Genomic DNA, 20,870 nt, shown 5'->3' with positions numbered 1-20,870 from the left:
GGTGATGTCTGCTGCCACATAGATGCACACACACACATGCGCCCAGCACAGAACGGCTGAGTCAGCCTTTGCTCAAGAAGGTCTCCGAGTCAGTCACGGGGTGGGTGTTTCACCCATACCACATACCCCTCTTCACTACATCATTTGCTCATGTCTCCACTTTCATGCTTCTCTCATTTCATGGTTCCACTTTATATCTGTGTTGGCAATCACGTTTTGCTTCCAGTGGCTCTCTTCCCTATACTTGAGTTTCACAGCAGCAGTGTTGAGTTTGTCATCAAAATATCACTACAGTGGAATTTTTTATAAAGAGTTTTCAGGTTTTTATCCCCCAATAAAATCAGTATGTGCGAGCATAGTGTCCGCAGTTCACATGGTAGAAATTTACTTGAAGATAGCAACAACGACTGACAAGCTTTTGGTATTAGCACTTTTTTCTATTTTTAGATCATCTCAAGAATTTGATTCAAAGTTTTAGGTGATCTTCAATTCCTAAGCAAGGTCCTTGCTTAGGTTCCTAAGCAAGATCTTCAATTTGAACAAGACTTTTTCTCGTACAAATTTGGACAAAACCCATATTGCCTGTTTGTTGCCAAGTTCAGAAGGACCCCCAGATACTTGCGTGCAAAATGCCAGAAAGAAGTGAGAACATGATCTTTGTGCAAAATGGACCCATTTAAAATGTCAAAAAAAAATAGGTGTATGGGCATACAATAATTATGCAGTGCTTCCATATGTGTGTGACCTGTGTCTCCTTTAGATTTGCTTGACACATCACTTATTTCTGCAGGCCTTCTCATTAAAGTTCAACCAATACAGCTGTTTCCAAAAAAGAAGCCTTCATTTTCTACACTTTAGCTTTCATAGTTTTATTATTACGGAAGACAAAATCTGTATCTGACATACATTTGTATAATGTTTATTAATTAGCTTTTCTTTATGCAACAAGAAACATATATTTTTGGAGATTTAACAGTAAATTAGTTAGTAAATCAAATAGTTTAAAACTTGCAATATTTTATATGCATATTTGATTTATCACAGTTGATTAATGAACATGCTAGGCTATTTGATACTTGTTCATGTGCGACACATCATGTGTTCTGACTCAAACAGAGTGATGCAAAGTGGTGTCTTATCTGTAAAAAATAGGCGATCATAACATTGCAAAATAAAGTTTTAACCCTCATGTTTGTGATTTTGTTTTCTTTTGTTTGTCATAAAAGTTTGGAACAAACTACCTATTGATGTAAAAAACATTCAGGTGAGCACAGTGAGTAAATCTGTGTGTTAAAATGTAAAATAATTCTGTTAAATAAAGTGTTGCAGAAAATGACTTTACTGCATAATTTTGAGTGTGTATTGTGGTTAAATGTGTTAATGTCATGGTTAAATAAAATATTTATTCTAATTCCCTCTAATTGAATTGTGGTGTTATTGGACTTTATTTGAGTGCAGCAATACTGACAGTCAACTACAGAAAGGGTGGAGCCTATCATAGGATTGTTTTTATGCCTGATTGTTTTCTTGCAATGTATAAAGGGTCTTCTTAACACCATGTTACAAAACATGGATGCACCAAGGCATTACCTGACCATAGCATACCTTTCAATAATCTAAGCCCGGCCTTCAACCCAACTCAGCGAAGGACCACTGTGACAAGTTGTAGTTGAAATGTACAGCCTGGCCTCATTCAAAAGATTTATGTCTTCCCTACCAATCAACAAACACATTAATAATATTGTCACTAACGTCAGAGCCACACAGGGCCATTTCTCATAACAATTTCTCTACACCCAGTATAATTTCCCATTTCACTTAGTGATGTAAGTAAAACGTAAGCAAGCAACAAATTTTGCCTCTGCCTCGTGTCAAGTCTATTGGCCTTCACCTACCATCATAACATTAAGCTGAAAGAACGAGACTACTTTTTTGCAGCACTGCAGCCTTGCAAATGGAACTGTTCGTCATCTGTAAATTGCTAGCACTCCTTGTGTACCCCACAATCACATCTAACATCCTGAAGAAAATTATAAATGAATCAGATTAGTCATACACAAAATAAGCTACAGTCATAACAGACTCATCCCGCCCACTGTACTCTTTGGCTGCAAGTGAATATCCACAGACAAGACACCACAACATGTTGACATGTTTAAGAACATCTTCAAATGTCTGTGTATTTGTTCTTCTTTACTTTGATTTTGATTATTTGAATTGTTGTTATTGCTCGGGAAAACTGATATAAGGTTGAGGAAGGCAACATAGCTACATTCTGCACATTTAAATGTAAGCAAAAACACTATAAAGTCTGCTGATACATGATTTTATCTTCACTACATTACAGAATTCCATTTTCTGGAGTCTGACACATTTTCACAGATTAATATTTAATTATCACACAATGATAATGATCATTGGTGTTAATTACACCATTCAGTCTTATAAAAAACAAACAAACAAAAAATGCAAACACATTTGATGTTTGACCCAAGAAAAAAATGAAAGATGAATAAACATAAATAAAACACTGATGATGTGTATTATGCATGCTCCTTACCACTTTCGAGATTTTATTTCCTGTTTTTTCTCCTTTTTTTCAGAACTATCCAAACAGACGCGATGGATCCTTGACCTCCCCAGCTTGCACACACCCACATGTTGTCAGATGATACATTGTTTGGAATTTAATGTCATTTCCAAGTTCGAGTATGTGTGGGTTGCACTGATACATAGTGAGAGACATCCTCTGCCTTTACACAGTAAGGTATGTGTAGGCAAATATGTAGATGAATTAGTAAATCCATGATATATGCACACGGCAAAAGAGGCAGAATGAGATGCATACACATATACAGTGATAAATCAACACATCCATCTTTGCATATGCACACTGCCACACAGTCACATGTGAGCACATGCTCACACACCTGCCACTGGACAGGGTGACCTTGGATGTGTGTAAAGAAGGAAGGCAAAGCAAGAGAGGATGTTGCACTAAAGAGAGAAGAAGAGAACATTTAGGATCAGGAGTGGAGGATGTGGGTCAGCGGAAGAGAAGTTAAAGGAAAGACAGGATGGGTACAGGAGGAAAGAAGGGATGAGCGGTCAGGGGAGCAGGTGGGGGGATGACAGGAGCTAGGGGAGGAGAGATGACAGGAGGCAAAGGAGGGAGGTGAGATGAGAGGCGGAGAGAGGGAGGGAGTGGAGGATCTGTTTCTGGGACGGCCAAGCCAGTGAAATGCTGCAGTGGTGCCATACTGCTCTGAATACAGCTACAGAGAAACACTGAGCTCTTAGTCCCTTTCCTCTCCTTTTTTCTATTTCCATACCTCCATCCTCTCATAGCCATCCACCCAGCCACCCACCACTTTCACCTCTCTGGTTAACCTTCATCTCACCCCATACTTCGACACCCCCCCCCAACCCCGCCCCCCCCCCCCTCTCTCTCTCTCTCTGCACCAGCCGGTGAGTGAGCAGATTTCACAACGCATCTGAGTGGAGGAAGACAAGGTGTGGGCCTCTCTCCACCTCTCCTTTTCATCTGTCATTCCTCCTTTTCTTTACCTGAGCAGGTCAATCTGTCTCTGCTTCTCCAGCACCCATTCTCTTTGTCGCCCTTTTCAGATGTTGCTGCATGCTTGACTTTTTGTCTTTCATTGTCTTTGCTTTCTTTTTCAAATTTGTTTTGTTCCTGCAGTTTGTGCTCCCGTTATTTATATGTCTTTCCATCCATCTGTCTGTCGGTGCGGATCCGCATTCATCAAAAGGTGAGTCATGTCTAAAAGTTAAGAGCAAATGTGCTGTCCATTTTGATTCACACACTCACACACCTACCAGTAAAGTTAGAGATGTTAAGTACCAGATGGCAAAGCCGATATTTTATGAACCTCAGCTGGCCTCTTGCTGAAAATTAGTTTTGGAGGTTTATTGTGCAGTATTATATTGTCTCATTGTTAAAAGTCAGATATCAAGTTGTGTATAATTGGCTCAGTACTCTTTAACAAGATGGTAGCTTGGTGTCTAAAAGGTTTAAGTATAAAAACTGTTTGCAAGTTTTGTGCAGTAGCACTGTAGCCAGACCCTTTAAACTCATCATTTTGTTGTCTTTAAGTTTTTATTTTTGTTTGGTTTTATATGTCCCACATGTTGTGTGATTAACTTCACAAGAACATTTAAATCTCCTATTATACATCATAGGAATGTTTGTCAAACTATACACAGCTGTTATTAGCTGTTTCTCTGTAGACTTGTGCTTTTGGTTTCTCGACCATGGTTTTTAATCTGACATTTCTGTATCACCTTTGTAGTTTGAAGTGTCAGATTTGTTGCACTGTTGTCATTATGAAAGCTCTTCCAGAGCTGAAAACATTATTTCAAAATCGAAGTATTACTGAAACTGCCGTTCTGGGTCTAAGGTAGATCAAAACAATCTGTGCGTGGTTTGATGTAGGTTTGCTTCTTGTCTGCGTTGTAGTAAAGACACTGAATGCATCCTTTAATCTTCATTAACAAAGTCACCTCTGATTGATTCTCAGTGGAGCAGCTCCAACTTGTCCTCTTGGATGAGATCAGAGTACAGCTTGGCTTTCTAGCTTTGAGACTAATTACTGCTCATATAATGTGTACTTGAGCTATCATAGTGTAAAGAACAGATCCTTGGAACAGTTGAAAGATACTCACTTGGTGGCATAGCATAGTAGTAAAAGAAAATATGCTGCGCAGTACTGTCAAAGACAGAGAGGTGAATGATGGGATGCTATAAGTCGCAACATGGTTACAGCTGTTAGCAGTGTTAATGGATGAAGGATTTGATAGCACAGGTTAGCTTTGACTCTGAAAAAGGGGTTTCTACTGTGGCATTTGCATGTAGGTCTGTATCCTTGCCAGTTTTCTTTGGTGACTTTGTTTTCCACTCAGTGCAAAGACATGAGGCGATGCCAGGACTCTAAATAGACTGCAGCATAAAGCGAGAGTTATTTTATCATGCTTGTGACAACTGGTGCTATATTGATTTTTACTTGTTCCTGTAATCACACAACATTCTTGATAATGCGTAATGCGCTTCCCCATCTTGGTGTTGATCCTGCATTGTCATAATAATGTTGGTCCAAGATCAACATTGCACCTGACCAATCACTTTGTTGTGATGTCCTAGCTTTGCAATGTGGGAAGAAAAGAAAAAAATACCTTTGTTAGTATAAAATTTCACAAAGAAAGTGTTTTCTTTATTAATACACAGAAAACAATAAATTGAAAAACAATAAATATATATAAAGTTAGGTTAGCTATTAGCCAAATTTATGCTACTCATGTTATTTTGCTAGTGGTAGCCTTGAATAGAATTAGCCAATTTTTGTTAATGGTAACAGAATCCCACATACCACAACATACTAACAGGAAGCTATCAAAGCAGATTTAATGTATGACAACCTCAGCCCAGCAGTCAGAGCCTGATCTTTATCAGGTAACAAAAGCAGTGATGAGCAGCCAGGCTTGTAGCACATTGGCTTACATTTCTCCCTGTACATGGTTCTACAGTGTAGAATTGTAGTTGATTGCTTTAAAGTGTCTTCGCGCTGGTTTTTAGCTTTGCTTTGTATTTTTAGCTCTGTACAGAAGACGATTAGGACTACTGGAATAAAAAAGTGGGGGCATCTTTTTTTCAGAATTCTGAGAAAAAAGTCAGAATTCTGACTTTCTTTCTGTGTGTTCAAACAAACACTACAAGACAAATTGTTGGGATTTGTGCCAGGGAGTCAATAAGTAGCTCAAGCTTAACACTATTAACTGGTAATAATAATAATAATAATAATAATAATAATAATGGATTGGATTTATATAGCGCTTTTCAAGGCACCCAAAGCGCTTTACAATGCCACTATTCATTCAGTCTCGCATTCACACACTGGTGGAGGCAAGCTACAGTTGTAGCCACAGCTGCCCTGGGGCAGGGTAATAATGTGACAGTGCATTTCATGTTATGGAGTAACAGGAAAGTAACATAACAATCAGTGTAACAAATAATTTTCTCTGGTGTGTAAATAAGTAAGACAATGAAATATGAAATGAAGAAAAAAAAAAAAACCCAAAAGGTACCAAGTGATGTGTAACATATTGCATTTTTGCAATGATCAGAACAAACATGTATATCTAATGGATGGATAGTTAAAAAAAGGACAAAAACCTGATATTTTCATATATATTTATTTGAAATACATTGCCACTTGTTTAGAGGCAGCGCAGTGCAAGCATAACTTGATGTCCACTAACATGTAAAGTGATATAACAGAAACTATTCAGGGCAAATTCATAGCTTGAGGTGGAAAACAGCAGTGCACAATATCTAGCACATTATATTTTTTTAACTGTAAACTGTTTTGAATAATAAGTATACTACACCACAATATATACTATATTGCTGATAAAACCTGTCTGGTGATAACTGCAGTAAATTTGCCCTAAATGTTAATCTGCCATCACCTTATGGGTCAACAAACCCTGTAACTTAAACATGCATGATTACACACAGACAGCAGTGTACCAGGAAATGTGAAAAAGCTAATGAAAAAACTCAAAATTTTGTAATCACTTTATTATTCTTTAGCACATGATTGTACGAAGTGACAATTTTAGCTTTTATTGACCAGCACAGAGCAACACAAGGTTGTGAACATATTACAGTGACTTTAAAGATGTGCCATTAATATTTGATGAAATTATGCAGTACATCATCCATAATAATGGACATCAAATGATAAAATCATAGATCTTAACAGACCTAAATATAGACCTGTACACAATTTATTTATTTATTTATTTTTTTTAACAGAGCCAAAACCCAGGTCAGGCCAAGCCACCAGATTTGGAACCCTCCCGTTTAACAGTTACTGAGACGTCACCTTGTGACACTGCTGTCTCATTATCGTAGTAAACTGAAGTTGAATCATCATGGGACATTCTGACAATAACAAAGTGTACATGCTGGACTGATATTAAAGAGTGATCAAGTATTTTACTAGGAGAATATATATTTTAAAAACATTCAAGATTCTCTAGTCAACTTAATAGTGAAATACACAATCACACATTCCCTATAACAGTTTTAATATCATTATAATATCTGCACTATATATGTTTTTTCCCATTTCCATTATATTCACATGATCTCCACTACATTAACATTAGAATATGTATCACTGTTTTGAGGTGCAAACAGTTTTGCACACCGTTGTTGAGGTAAAGTCATTACTTTGGAGACTTAGCTAGAATAGAATATGTAAAGCTTTACAACTATTTAATAGACATTTTTTCTTAAGCTTTTATATACACTCTAAAAAGTGTATAAATTGGGAAGCAGTGATTCAGTTTGTCCATTTTTATGTTTCTATAAAACAGGATTTCTGTCAGTTAGGAATGTGATATAGGAGATGCCAGCTCGTGATATAGGAGATGGAGATTAGTACAATATATTGCTGTTGTCTGTGTGTAGGTCACTGTTGTGACAACCTTTAATAGATTCTATCAATAAAAGTTGGCACATAAATTATAAGACTCAATATTCTTCAATGTTGTGGCCGTCATTTTAAACTTTCTTTCGTATGTTTTTGTTCTTTTACAAAGTGTTAGTTGTGTTTATATTGTGTGGATTTCTGAGAATCCTGAGTGGAATATGCAAATGACTGTAGAATGCAGTGCAGTCACAGATATCATCACGACTAAAACATTTTAATTGTATGTAAAACAGAGAATGAATGAAATCTGTGCTTATCACTGCAACTTCTCTATTCAGGCACTCCAAGTCATTCCTATACAGTATCAGTATCTGGAAAGGCGCCTGTTATGGGGGTGGACGGTATGACATACAGTAGAATTATTTTAAAAAGAAATAAAAAAAAAAGAATAAAGAATGCTATTTTGTTTGCATTAGTATAGAATCTAAACTACATAACATATTCTGAAAAGCAATTCATGTAATCATGTTATTCATTTAAGTTATTCAATTTATTAATAACAAACTGCTAAGACATAGGACAGAGGCAGCTCAAAAATGTGTAGATACTAAAAAACATTTTGTTATTTTGAAATATTTGCAATAATGAAATCTTGAATGGTTTGAAGTATTTGCAGTATTCTAGTGTAAAGACAAATATTTATGGGGCACTTGTTTTTCTGGTTTCTGAGAGAAGTTGACTGAATAAAAAATCTGTAGAGTGCACAGACCAACTGCTTTGTCAAAATTCACCAGATATTAGGAATGTTTGAGAATGCTTTCTGACTCAGACACAAGTAGATTTCAAGCTCCGTGTAAACATAATTTGGCTTACTCACTGAAAACTGGTCATATTTATATAATAGCAAAATCCAGCTGTGCATCTAATGTATGTTAAGACATGGTGTCCATACAGGCAGTTAAAAGACTTTAAGGCAATGTTTAAAAATACCCCACTAGATTCACAGTATGTATGTTAAAAAACAACAACAAAAAAAAAAAACATTCAAAACAAAACCCCAACATTGGACGTGTTAGACATTGGAGTTATCAGCAATTTACTGCCACAACAGATATACATGCTGCATATGATAGTTGAAATAGCTTCAGCTTTCATTATGTATGAAGCGTTATCTCCACAACCGCTGTTATATTTATCAATAGCTCATTGCAGGCAGTTAAAGGTTTTTCTCCCAAAGCATGGGATTGAATATAAAACATTACAGCTATACAAACAGTAACAGCAAAAATATTACACTGTCATTCAGTTTTTTAGTTAAAGTTCTATATTCAAAATATACCCTCATATAATTTTTTAAGTCATACCGCCCAGCCCCATAGCCCGCCATATATTATGCTATGAAAATGGCATTCTGTGTCATAAGAAAGACCTCTAATGTTATTAACAGTGAGTTAAAGCTATGAATAAAACAATATGCATTTACTGGGTAAGTTACCAGATATTTTCGAGGAAATAGACACATTTGATTCAGACATACTAAAATATCCTCAATCACATAGACACTTTGAAAACATACACACACACACACACACACACACACACACACACACACACACACACACACAAAGAAACAGATATATGTGCATTAGACATCCGCGCACACACAAACATGCAAACGGGATGGAAGCATAAAGAGGTGTGATTACTATAGATCCTCAAGAAGGGATGGATATGTCTGAAAGACAAGAGAAAGTAACATTTTTTACTTAAATGCAATAGGTATAGTGTCTTCTGTTCATTACAAATCCCTTTAAATTTCTTGCTAATGACATTCTTAAGTAGCAAGTAAGATGGAAAGCTAATATTACTAAGGCTTAAGTTAACTGTATTTCCTTTTTTTCTTCAGGTCAAGTTACACTCCATAGCAGACAATGGGCTTCCAGTGGATAAATAACTGTTTAGCTGAGGAGATATTTACCAGGGTTTTGGGAGCTCCACAGGCTTCTGGTTTAACCACATGATCCATTATGGTTGCCTGTAGCAAAAAGAGATGCAACATTATGACAGCAGGTTGGCTTTGAAGTAGAATGACACATAGATAAATAGCTACGTACGTTTTGTTTTTTTCCTTTAAAAGTTGAACTTAACTGGGAAAAAATGGCAGTAACAATAATAATAACAACAGAAAAAAAGTACCAGACATTTATCCTAAGTGTGCTATGTGATATTTGCCATAGCAGAATACTCTTTTTATACGTAGCCTATGTTGTAGGAAAACAGCTGCTGTAAGAGAAGTGGCATCCAATTTCTTTACTTTTCTGTGTTTGTGCTGCTCGTAGTTTTCAAGTGATGGTTAATGCTTTTATGCCAAGATCTCTTACTTGGTTCCTTCTTCTGCAACACCTTCAGCCTCCAGTTTCCCCTCCTCCTCCATTTTTTCCTCTGAAATGAGTTCCTGTTTCCTGTGTCGACGGAGACATTTCACAACTACCATGGAAAGGATCAGCAGTGCTAATGCTCCTCCCACAGAAGCCCCAATGGCAACCGCAATGGTTGAATCCCTTGGAGGTGGGACTGAGGAAAGGAGAGGAAAGGGTTAAGCATTTTGTAGACAAGTGAAGTGCTGACTAAAAGCTCTGTAGGGTTGATTAAACAGAGTGGAAAGTAAGAAAGTGCTGCTGAGTTGGTCCATGTGAGTGCATATGTGTGTGTGAGAGATGCTGATGGACTAAGTTCAACCTCTTGTTGGTCATTAATAAGTAAAAAAGCTGAATCATCATCATCAGGAGATCGTCATGCTCGAGAAACAAACATATACAAAGTATGTTAGATGTGATTAATATATGTCATTTGATCGTGTGCAAGCTTGTGAGCAATTTTAGCAAAACTATAAAAATATTCATCTCAAATGCTAATACAATTAGAACTGCTACTGGTAAAATTGCAAATTTGGTCAATGGTATTATTTTGATACAATCATAGCTGAGTCATTTTCATATATTTATTGACACTGGATCTTCAAAAATCTGCTGTTGATTTCATTAAATCATCAGAGTGGCTTCGTTCCCTGAATGAAGATTTGCAGAAGTAGGTAATGCTGGGCTTACACTGTGCAATTTTTGGCCCATTTTGAGCCGATTTTTGAGTCGTGCGACCGTTTTGGCGATCGGCCCGATTTTGGCCTTCATCGTGCGTCGTGCATCGTGTAGTATACGTGGGGTAACGAGAAGCGATTAACACCTCACGACCAGCTCCCGATCATCAATCGCTTGGTCGTGAGGATTTCAAACAGGTTTGAAATCCTCACGACCGTCGTGAGGGTGTCACCGCAGCTTCTCACACTGCGCACACACAAACACAAATGTCAGCAAAAAAGACGGCGCAGCACGGCAGTGCAGCGTGTGATCTGGACACAAGCGATGGAGGCACAACTTGTAGAACTATGGCAAGCTCACCTGAGCCTTTTCGATGTAGCCTCACAAAATTATCACGACCACAACAACCGTGAAAATAGTTGGATCTACATTGCAACTCAATCACAGCTGCCTGATCAATGTTTTTCATTAGCAATTTAGCAAAGTTGATGGTGGTGGTGTGCGTGTCTGTGTGAGTGAAAGACAGAGAGGGAGAGCGAGCGACAGAATTTCTGTTATAACCTTCATTTTATGGACGCACAGTGTGAGCACTCAGGTCGCATCAGAGCATCGGGCCGTATAGTGTGAGACCCTGCATCGTGACCTACGAACTTCTAACCCCTGCGAGTCAATCGTACAGTTTGAGCAGGAGCTGAATTGCGCGACTGAAAAAAATCGCACAGTGTCTGCCCAGCATAAGAGAGGAGCAAAGCTGCAGATCATCCTACACAGGATAATCAAAGCAGTCAAAGCAGTGCAAACAGCCCCTGTATGATCAATGTTATGATAAAGTTAAACTCGCATGTGGTATAGTTCACTATCTGCTACTACTAGTAGTGAGATACTATTTTTTGTCTTACTGACAAGTGGAATTTTTTAGGAATCTGGTGTAGTTGAATATTTATGTATTATTTTCCAAACTGACAACATTTTGTGCTGTGGTTATTGTAACTTGTTGTTGTTCTGAGATGATTTCATATTGCATACTGATGTTAAATGGCACCAAATGATGCTTAGTGAAATGGGAATGTAATTCTGACGCACATGCATTTGTTTCACAAGTTGATCAGTGGGATAAGGTTACCCACTTTGTGTGTGCAGAAGTTAAAATTAGAATCTTACGTTCTGTGACAACATTAAGCTGTATGATACCATGTCCCTGGATGCGGTCTGGGGGGTTTCTCACATAGCAGTTGTAAATACCCTCATCCTCCAGTTGAACATTTGATAGAGTGATTGACAGGTCATTCTTATCCAGGTTCCCAGCAAACGTGACCCTTTCTCCGAACCGTTCTGATCGAAGAGGCACCATTCCCCTTTTCTTATAGTATGTCATAAACTATGAAAAGAGAGCAAGCTTTTGTAACTGGCTCAGAGATTTAAAATGTAAGTACTTTGCTAAAAATTTATGAAGTATCCATTTTACCAGTTCCTGTGTATCGTTGAGTGTTTCTTGGTAGGTCCAATTCATGGCAAACTTGGTAACATCCATCTTATAGCAGGAAGTGAACACACAAGAGATTTTTACCGTTGTTCCATTTAGTGCATTAATGCTACTGGCCACAATTACGTCCATGCTTGAACAACCTGTGAATACAAATAAACAGCATTAGTGGTGATAGTACTAAGATTAATACATTACATTTAAACCATTAAGGAGGCCCCAGGGCAGACCCAGGACACGCTGGAGAGATTACATCTCTCGCTTGGCCTGGGAATGTCTTGGTGCTCCCAGGCCAAGCGAGAGACATCATCTCTCGCTTGGTCTGGGAATGGGAGGTGTGGGTTTCTCTGCTTAGGCTGCTGCCCCCACGACCCGGCCCCAGATAAGCAGAAGAAAATGGATGGATGGACATTTAAACCAATTTATATCCATTTAAAGTTTGAAAAAAATACAAAAATTTATGAGAATGGTCAAAACATAATTTAACATAAAATGTCTATCAACTGGTTTAGCGTTATTAAAAGCTGAGAACTATGTTCATATATATACATATATACATATATATATATATACATATATACATATATATATATATATGTACAGGGTTGGCCATTTATATGGATACACCGTAATAACATGGGAATGGTTGGTGATATCAAAGTCCTGTTTGTGGCACATTAGTATATGTGAGGGGGCAAACTCCTCAAGATGGGTGGTGACCATGGTGGCCATTTAGAAGTCGGCCATCTTGGATACAACTTTTGTTTTTTCAATAGGAAGAGGGCCATGTGACACATCAAACTTATTGATGTCACAAGAAAAACAATGGTGTGCTTGGTTTCAACGTAACTTTATTCTTTCATGAGTTATTTACAAGTTTCTCTTTGTTCACAGCCATTGACATGTCGAAGAAGTTAACACGTGAGGAGCGGATCGAAATTGTGTTGATATCTGGTGAACGCAGTAACCGGGTCATTGCAGCAGATTTCAGTGCAAGACACCCTACGAGACCACCCATCTCCCATGCTACAGTTAGCAAACTGCTTGCTAAGTTTTGTGAAACTGGTTCAGTGTTGGATTTGCCAAAATGTGGACGTAAGAAAACTGTCACTAATGAAGAAACATCAGTGGCTGTCCTAGCTTCATCCAGCAAGAGCCCACAGCGTAGCACTCGCCGCATGTCACTGGAGAGTGGCATTAGTCGAACATCCCTTCGGCAGATATTAGCTACCCACAAATGGCACCCTTACAAACTCCAGCTACTGCAGCATCTCAACGAGGATGACCCAGATCGGCGCACAGAATTTGCAGAATGGGCAAAACACAAATTGGAACAGGACCCTCAGTTCATGCAGAAGATTTTGTTCAGTGATGAGGCAAACTTTTATGTGAATGGTGAAGTTAACAAACAAAACCACCACTATTGGTCTGACACTAACCCACATTGGATGGATCCATCCAAGACTGTTGGAACGACAAAAGTGATGGTTTGGTGTGGTATATGGGGTACAACGATAGTGGGTCCATTCTTCATCAATGGAAACCTAAAGGCCACTGGATATTTGAAATTGCTACATGATGATGTGTTGCCCTCTTTATGCACTGAAGCTGGCACGTTCCCTGAGTTTTTCCAGCAAGATGGTGCACCAAAACATTATGGGTGCCAGGTCCGAGCATTCCTAGATGAACAGTTTCCTGGAAAGTGGATTGGTCGTCGTGGGCCAGTTGAATGGCCCCCAAGGTCTCCCGATCTGACCCCCTTAGACTTTTATCTTTGGGGTCATCTGAAGGCAATTGTCTATGGTGTGAAGATACGAGATGTGCAGCACCTGAAACTACAGATACTGGATGCCTTTGCTGGCATTTCTCCTGCGGTGTTACTATCAGTGTGTGAAGAATGGGAGAAGAGGGTTGCATTGACAATCCAACACAATGGGCAGCACATTGAACACATTTTATAAGTCGTCAGAAACTTGTAAATAACTCATGAAAGAATAAAGTTACGTTGAAACCAAGCACACCATTGTTTTTCTTGTGACATTACCAATAAGTTTGATGTGTCACATGGCCCTCTTCCTATTGAAAAAACAAAAGTTGTAGCCAAGATGGCCAACTCCTAAATGGCCACCATGGTCACCACCCATCTTGAGGAGTTTGCCCCCTCACATATACTAATGTGCCACAAACAGGACTTTGATATCACCAACCATTCCCATGTTATTACGGTGTATCCATATAAATGACCCACCCTGTACAAACATATATATATATATATATATATATATATATATATATATATATATATATATATATATATATATACACATATACATATATATATACATATATACATATATACGTGTATATATATATATATATATATATATACATATATATATATATATATATATATATATATATATATATATATATTAGGGGTGCAATGATACTCGTATCAATATTGAACACAGTGAACACAATTGAATACAGTGCTTTTCGGTTCGGTACGCATATGTATTATTTTATCAACTTTTCTTCTGACGATGCTGTCTGTGTTGAGCGCTCAGTGGATCTGTGTTCGACTACTCCGCCTAGGCTGCACTGTCGAGTGCAGATCCACTGAGCGCAGCGCAAGCTAGCAAGACAGAAGCTAAGCTCGTTGCAACATGGCAACTGCCTCAACGCTACCCGAAACTGAACCTCCCCCTCCCTCATTCAGATCTGGCGTTTGGAACGATCTTGGTTTTCATGTGAAGCATGACCCTGATGGTAAGCGCGTCATGGACAAAAGTAAAACAGTATGTCGGATGTGCCACGTAATGCTCAATTTGTGGGAACTAGTGCGTTAGCGCAGTTAGCTCGTTAACGTGTTGACGCCGTCCAGCCCCATGCACGGGGCGATCCACGGTAGCTCGTTAACGGAGATTTGCCGCGTTGTGGCGTTAACGTAATTTCAACGAGATTAACGCTGACAGCACTAGTGGGAACACATTGAATATGACTGCACATTTACTCCGACATCATCCTAGTGCAAAGACAAGTGGAAGCAGACAAAAACAACAAGCACGCATGCTACAAACTTTACACGGGTCATTTAGACAGCCATTAGCACATGATTCTCCTTATGGGGACCTGATATGTTTAATATGCTGCTGAGAATATAGCCCAGAAGAAGCGTATAGTATAGCTTTTATTTTGGAAAGAGACATTTCTCTGTAATAAACTCTCTTTTCCAAAGATGAGGGATTTCTCGATCAGATAGATAAATTTTTTTTATTACTTTGTTGTTTCAGCAACATTAAATTTAAAAACTGTACTTTTGAGTTAAAATATATATTAATATTAATAAATGACAAATTAAGAAGGCATGAGCATTTTTTTTAGTATCGAAAAAATATCGAACTGTGACACCAAAGTATCGAACCGAACCGTGAATTTTGTGTATCGTTGCACCCCTAATATATATATAAATATATATATATATATATATATATATATATATATGCCATTTAAGCAACTATTCTGATATTCTCAAATGAAAGCCAAATGCTTCTAAATGTACATAATATAAAATGAAATGAAACAGAAGTATCGTTTAGGTTCCTCAAGTTTCCTCCTCCCCTCTAACATCCTGTCTCAGCATGGGCTCACACTCCCCAGACAGAATCTGTGCCTCTCTCTCAGTAAGTATGTGTGTGTTTGTGCGTGCGTGTGTGATGGGACTCTGCACCATTCTCTCCTCTGCAGTCGAGTGTTTCTGGCTCCCTTCCCACTGCTGCTGCACCACTCCACCGGCCTGCCTCTCTGCACCACACGCACCCACACACACACACACAATTTTCTATGTGCACAGTCCACCATAGTCAGGTGTGCTGTGAAGCAGCACTGCACCTGCTTCAACCCCTATCTCCCCAATAAACACACACATGCATGCATACACATCCTCCAAGAAAGTGTTAGCAGTGAGCCCACCCCACTAGCAGTGCTGTTTCAATGTCATCCCTTCATAGTGACCTATCTTTACACTACTAACAGCAATGCACTCAAACAGCCGTTGCTGTCCTTGCTGCACATACACACGCATACAAGGACTACCATCATACATGTGTCTTTGGTACTGGAAGCTGTAAACATTCAGATATAAAACAAGGGAAACTGTTTGACATAGGCTCCTGCTGACTCAGCAGTCCTGTGGAGAGTCGGAAAAAACGAGGCAGATGCAGAGACTTGCTAACAGATGAAATACTGCAGTGAAGAACCCTCATGTGACTCCTCCCTCTCACTGCCCCTCCCAATTTCCCTCTCCCCCATCTTTGTCCACCTCTCTTGCCTCCTTCCTTGTACCGCTTTCCAACCCCTAACACAGCCCCCCACCCCCTTTTTTCTCTTTTTGTCTCAATTGCTTCTTTGTAATGCAAGGTCAGTGCAGAAGAAAGTAAAGTGAGGTAGATCTCTTACCTCCTCCTTATTGTTCCCTCTCCATACCTTTATTTCTTTAGGTTTGAATTGTGCAAATGAAATCAAATTCACAATAAATGTGTAAGTTGGTAAAAAGTATCCATTTTCATTTAATAGAACAAAAATATTATGAAGGGGTAAAGCCAGCAGTCTAATGCAACACTAAAATGATTCGCAGACAACATAGTGTTCCAAATAACTACAGCCCTTTGGTTATCCAGTAAATATAAAATCCAGTAAAGTTTTGTAAAAACATATATATCTAGATAGTATGCATATAGCATGATTTTCTTTCAGAACTACTCTGGACTAATCTCCTCTGCTTCCAAGTCTCAATCCAATTAGGCCTCTGCAGGATAGCATGGACAAAACTTTCAGATAAAGAATCCGCTGAAGAGCAACTTTACAGAATACACAATATCTGAAAGTCTCTTGTGCACATAGCAGCAAAACAGCTTTGAGTGCACAAATGCTTCAGTTAAGTATTGAGAGGTTGTTCCAAATAAAATGACATCCCCCCAGCTTATTTTAATTTAATTGATTTAAAAAGACTAAATAGTGCAGTTCCTAAAGGTACTAGGGTATTAGCCTACTGAGGAGAGGCTTAATATGAACTTCATGTTTGACTCTGACCTCTGACTTCCTCATCCCTCAGAGCCTGACTTCCATGTTTACCACAAAGTGTCCATAACCCACTCTAATTGGGTTTTAAATTTTACCTACACTGTCTGTCTAAAGACCTCTGTTGTTGTCACAAAATCTAATATTTTAACACCAAATCTGCCTTCAGCATTCTGTCAGACAGTGTCTGCTGGTTCAGAAGTGCTTATTGGTTTCTCTAAGCCATGGGCACTATATTATGTGCACAGGAGATTTGTGAGATTAAGTTGGGACAAGACAGTATTTGTTATTCACTTAGCTTCCACTTGGACAATGATCGTGTCACCGCATGAACTGTTTTTGCGTGTGAAAAATGTTCCAACAAACAAATGATTTTTTGGTGTTTTGGGAGACTTGGTGCAAGCTTGATTGCATGCGGGAAAGGGAGAGAGTAAACACTGGGAACTGTATATATTGCTCCAGCAGCAGAGATCAGTTTTGTTGTCAAGAGTTACACTTGTTTTTAAACAAACCAGACACATTTCTGTGGATAATATTTCAGCACTGGCATGCTGCTTTTAAATTTCTGACTCACTTGAACTGTCTCTAGTGCCCTCTGCCTTGGAGACAGCCTTACTACATTCTGCATACTGCAGCAGCCAGAAGCAACCCCCCCCCCCCCCCGATCAGATTTTCTCTGATTACGGCACAACTCATTTAAAGATAACACAAAAAGACAATGGAGACTACTTGGGTGATATGTTACACAAATGTTAGTTTTGCGCATGGGAGACAAATAACCACAGATGTAGCCAGTATGTAGCCAGTGATGTAGCCAGGCCTTTATTGATCTTCTTTCATTTTAGTGTTTTAGCCTTAGACTTCTCCTTTAGACTGAAAACAAGACACGAAAAAGGAGGAAGTTTAAGGAGGAAGCTTTAAAAAGTACGCCATGTTCTCTGTCTTCCTTCACCCTTTATGCATTATTGACAACCAAGTGTACTTATAGTAGAGTCACAAAGTCTGGATGTTTTATGGTACACTTTACAGATATTAAAACGGTCAGCAGCCTCACAATCTTTCAGCAAACTCTAAGGTAGACATGCAAAACCACAAAAGTTTGCACATGTTCACTCAAGTTTTTATGTGGAAGATTTTTTATAACAAACTAAGTATCACTTATTGGTATTGGTACTACAAAGTACCAATTATTACTGATTATTAACCAACCAAGCAAGGTATTAGCAACCTTTGTAATGGATCATGTCCACCAGGACAATGACTTTGAAATTATTCATTACTACCTCTAAATAACAGCTGTACTATTCCAAAATATACTAAGGTAAAAATAATTCGTTTAACAGTTCCAGTTTGCTGCTGTGCTAGGAATCATAACTGTGTCCCCAGTTTTCTCTTGCCAAAGTATACACCATACATAAAGACACTTGGACACCCTTCCTCTGCAAAACAGCAAAGTGGAGCTGCTCATGGCTTTCCAAAGTACTTGTCAAATATCTTCCAACAGTCCAACTTTCTGCTACAGTTACCAAACTCCCATCTGCCACAGAACTTCTTCATTTTTCTTCTTCTTGACTACTATTACATTTGACTCAGATATCATGACTGGTGGTAAGCTACATACACACTGGAAGCAAATCACAGGAATATCATCTCTGAGACTACACAAAGCGTGAAGTGACTACTGCCCATTTCCCATCATTCCCATAACTGCGGATGATAGGAAATGGGCAGGATGCGAAATAAACTTTTCTCAACTGAAGACTGAAGTGACTACCAATGAGAGTGGAAAGCACTGTGGTGTTAAGCTGCCCAGTTTGGAACTAAGCCACAGTGCCTATGACAATAATGATGTTAACATCTCACATAATACAGTCGTGTTTCAAACATTTGTCATTTATATAAACAAATTAAATTTCCACCACTCTGAATTACTGTAAGGATTCAGCTGTGATAATCTGAAACTTCTGTACTTAAGCTTGCCATGTTTTAAGGCAGTGCACTGTTATTACATGCCTCCTCGTGTCATTGTGCTGCTGCCCTCTAGTGCCTCTCTGTGAGAACTGAAATGGTGCAGGTGATGAGTAAAGTGACACAGATGGACAGAAGGAATTGTGTTAGAAAGAAAAACTGCAGAAATAAAGTCTGTAGGATACTACACTCACATGTTTACAGAATTATTTGTCTAGACAACTAAAATTCACAATCCATAACAACATTTTACTGTAACACAAAATATGTTTATGGGAACAGGGTTTTAATCACCTACTGTGTCTGAAATGTGGATCAGCATTGCTAAATGACAGTGCAGCTAGCTGCTTAGTTCAGATTTTTAATAATGTGAGGTTCTGTTTTTGATATATGAGGTATCTCAAATTGATGAGCCTATGTAAGATGCATTTGTCCCAACACAAATGCGCACTCACACACAAAGAGGGTGTGTGAGTGTTTCAGCGTTTCTTTCCTTTAGTACTGGATTTACGTTGCGAAGAAACAAACAAACACTAACACACAAAGAGGGTGTGTCAGGCAACAGGTTTGCTGGCAAAAGTTAACTTTTGTGCATCTATTTTCAGCTATAAAAAAGGGTGAAACAACAAAGGGTGCTTTCATTGAAAACTATGCTGCTATGAGTTTACCTATATTTGCAAAATGGTTAATATAATGGTTAATATAACTATTGAAATATGATCCTTCATGACATCTCCTTCCTGTGCTGTCCCTAAGACCGACCTTCCTAACACAGTGCCGGGATTTTGGATTTCACATTTGAGACTAACATAAGTAGCAGTGGGGGAATATTGGGGCTTCTATTATGGTATAATAAAGAGAGCACTGTTCTGATCTCTGCTAAAGATGTGCTTAAAATTTGGGCCTCTTTACTTATTAATACATTGTTGATGGTAAGGATCTTGTAGGGTGTGCTCACAACGTTACTGTGAATTATCATGTGTATCTGTTATTGAACAGCCAGGAGTGTCTCCTGATAATATTACCACAGCGTTAACAAGCCATTAAAGGCCTATTTCTATCCATCACTCACTGCACTCACAACATTGAGCCATACTTGAGCGACCTGCTGGGTACTACTATTACTTGCGCAAACAAAGCCAATATTTATTTTTGTGTGCTGCATCATAATCCTCTTTAAGGGCTGTGATGTATTGGGTCAGTATTTTAGCTGTCAACAAAGGCTAAATTAAGATACAGAGGGGCAAACGGGTCGTTTCCCAGTCAGCACAACGGATCAAAAAGCAGCGCTTTGCTTAAACTGGTCGCATAAAACCACAGTATTGTGGTTTTTTGTCATGGCCTTGTCAAACTAGTAAATGCAGGAATGTCAGTCCCGCGACATTATCTCATATTATAGGAATGCCCCCCTCCACCCCTCCCATCTACCCCCCTCTGTTACCATACAACCCACACGCGCAAATACGAGCGATAAGGAAATATAATGTCATCGCACCTTTGATCGTGTACCTATGTATCAGAGCATCGGTTCGGGTGTTTTGTTTCTTACCGGAGAGCGAGAGCATTAGCAGCAGCGCGCTCACCAGCTGAACGCCAGACCTTCTCTCCTGCGCGGAGTAAGACATTTTCTGTCCTTCTTGTTAAAAAAAATGAAGCCTATATCTTTATAAAAAATATAGTAAAATATAAAAGCACAAAGCCTGCTCGTGTTTGCCTTAAAATGCTAAAAAGAGTGTTTCTTTTAGAGGCAGGAAATGGCTGGCAGTGTCTGTAGCCTTATGACGGTTGATT

At 38.7% G+C, this 20,870-nt stretch overlaps 1 protein-coding gene across 2 annotated transcripts; it reads right to left on the bottom strand.

The window, feature by feature from the left end:
* Nucleotides 1–6,191: 6,191 nt before the first annotated feature.
* scn2b (sodium channel, voltage-gated, type II, beta) lies at nt 6,192–20,870 on the bottom strand. 2 transcript variants are annotated; one of them, XM_084950648.1, is made up of 6 exons: nt 20,629–20,869; nt 12,015–12,175; nt 11,711–11,927; nt 9,836–10,028; nt 9,433–9,489; nt 6,192–9,189 (listed from the first exon to the last, which is right to left on the bottom strand). In XM_084950648.1, the coding sequence occupies exons 1-5, from the start codon at nt 20,702–20,704 to the stop codon at nt 9,480–9,482; spliced, it is 657 nt and encodes a 218-aa protein (XP_084806774.1). In that variant the 5' UTR covers nt 20,705–20,869; the 3' UTR covers nt 6,192–9,189; nt 9,433–9,479. The 2 variants fall into 2 exon arrangements, with proteins under 2 accessions (XP_084806774.1, XP_084806775.1); XM_084950649.1 differs by lacking the exons at nt 6,192–9,189; nt 9,433–9,489 and having other exon boundaries at nt 9,832–10,028; nt 20,629–20,870.

Source organism: Perissodus microlepis, chromosome 14 (assembly GCF_051167445.1).
Source record: "Perissodus microlepis isolate ML-2025 ecotype Zambia chromosome 14, ASM5116744v1, whole genome shotgun sequence".
NCBI lineage: Eukaryota > Metazoa > Chordata > Actinopteri > Cichliformes > Cichlidae > Perissodus > Perissodus microlepis.
This window is presented reverse-complemented; position numbering and strand designations above follow the sequence as displayed.

Coding starts and splice junctions, on each gene's coding strand:
- scn2b (XM_084950648.1), bottom strand. CDS start 20,704: ATGTCTTACTCCGCGCAGGAGAGAAGGTCTGGCGTTCAGCTGGTGAGC. Junction 12,176..20,628: donor GCTAATGCTCTCGCTCTCCG/GTAAGAAACAAA, acceptor TTGTATTCACAG/GTTGTTCAAGCATGGACGTA. Junction 10,029..11,710: donor GCTTAATGTTGTCACAGAAC/GTAAGATTCTAA, acceptor TCCTTTCCTCAG/TCCCACCTCCAAGGGATTCA.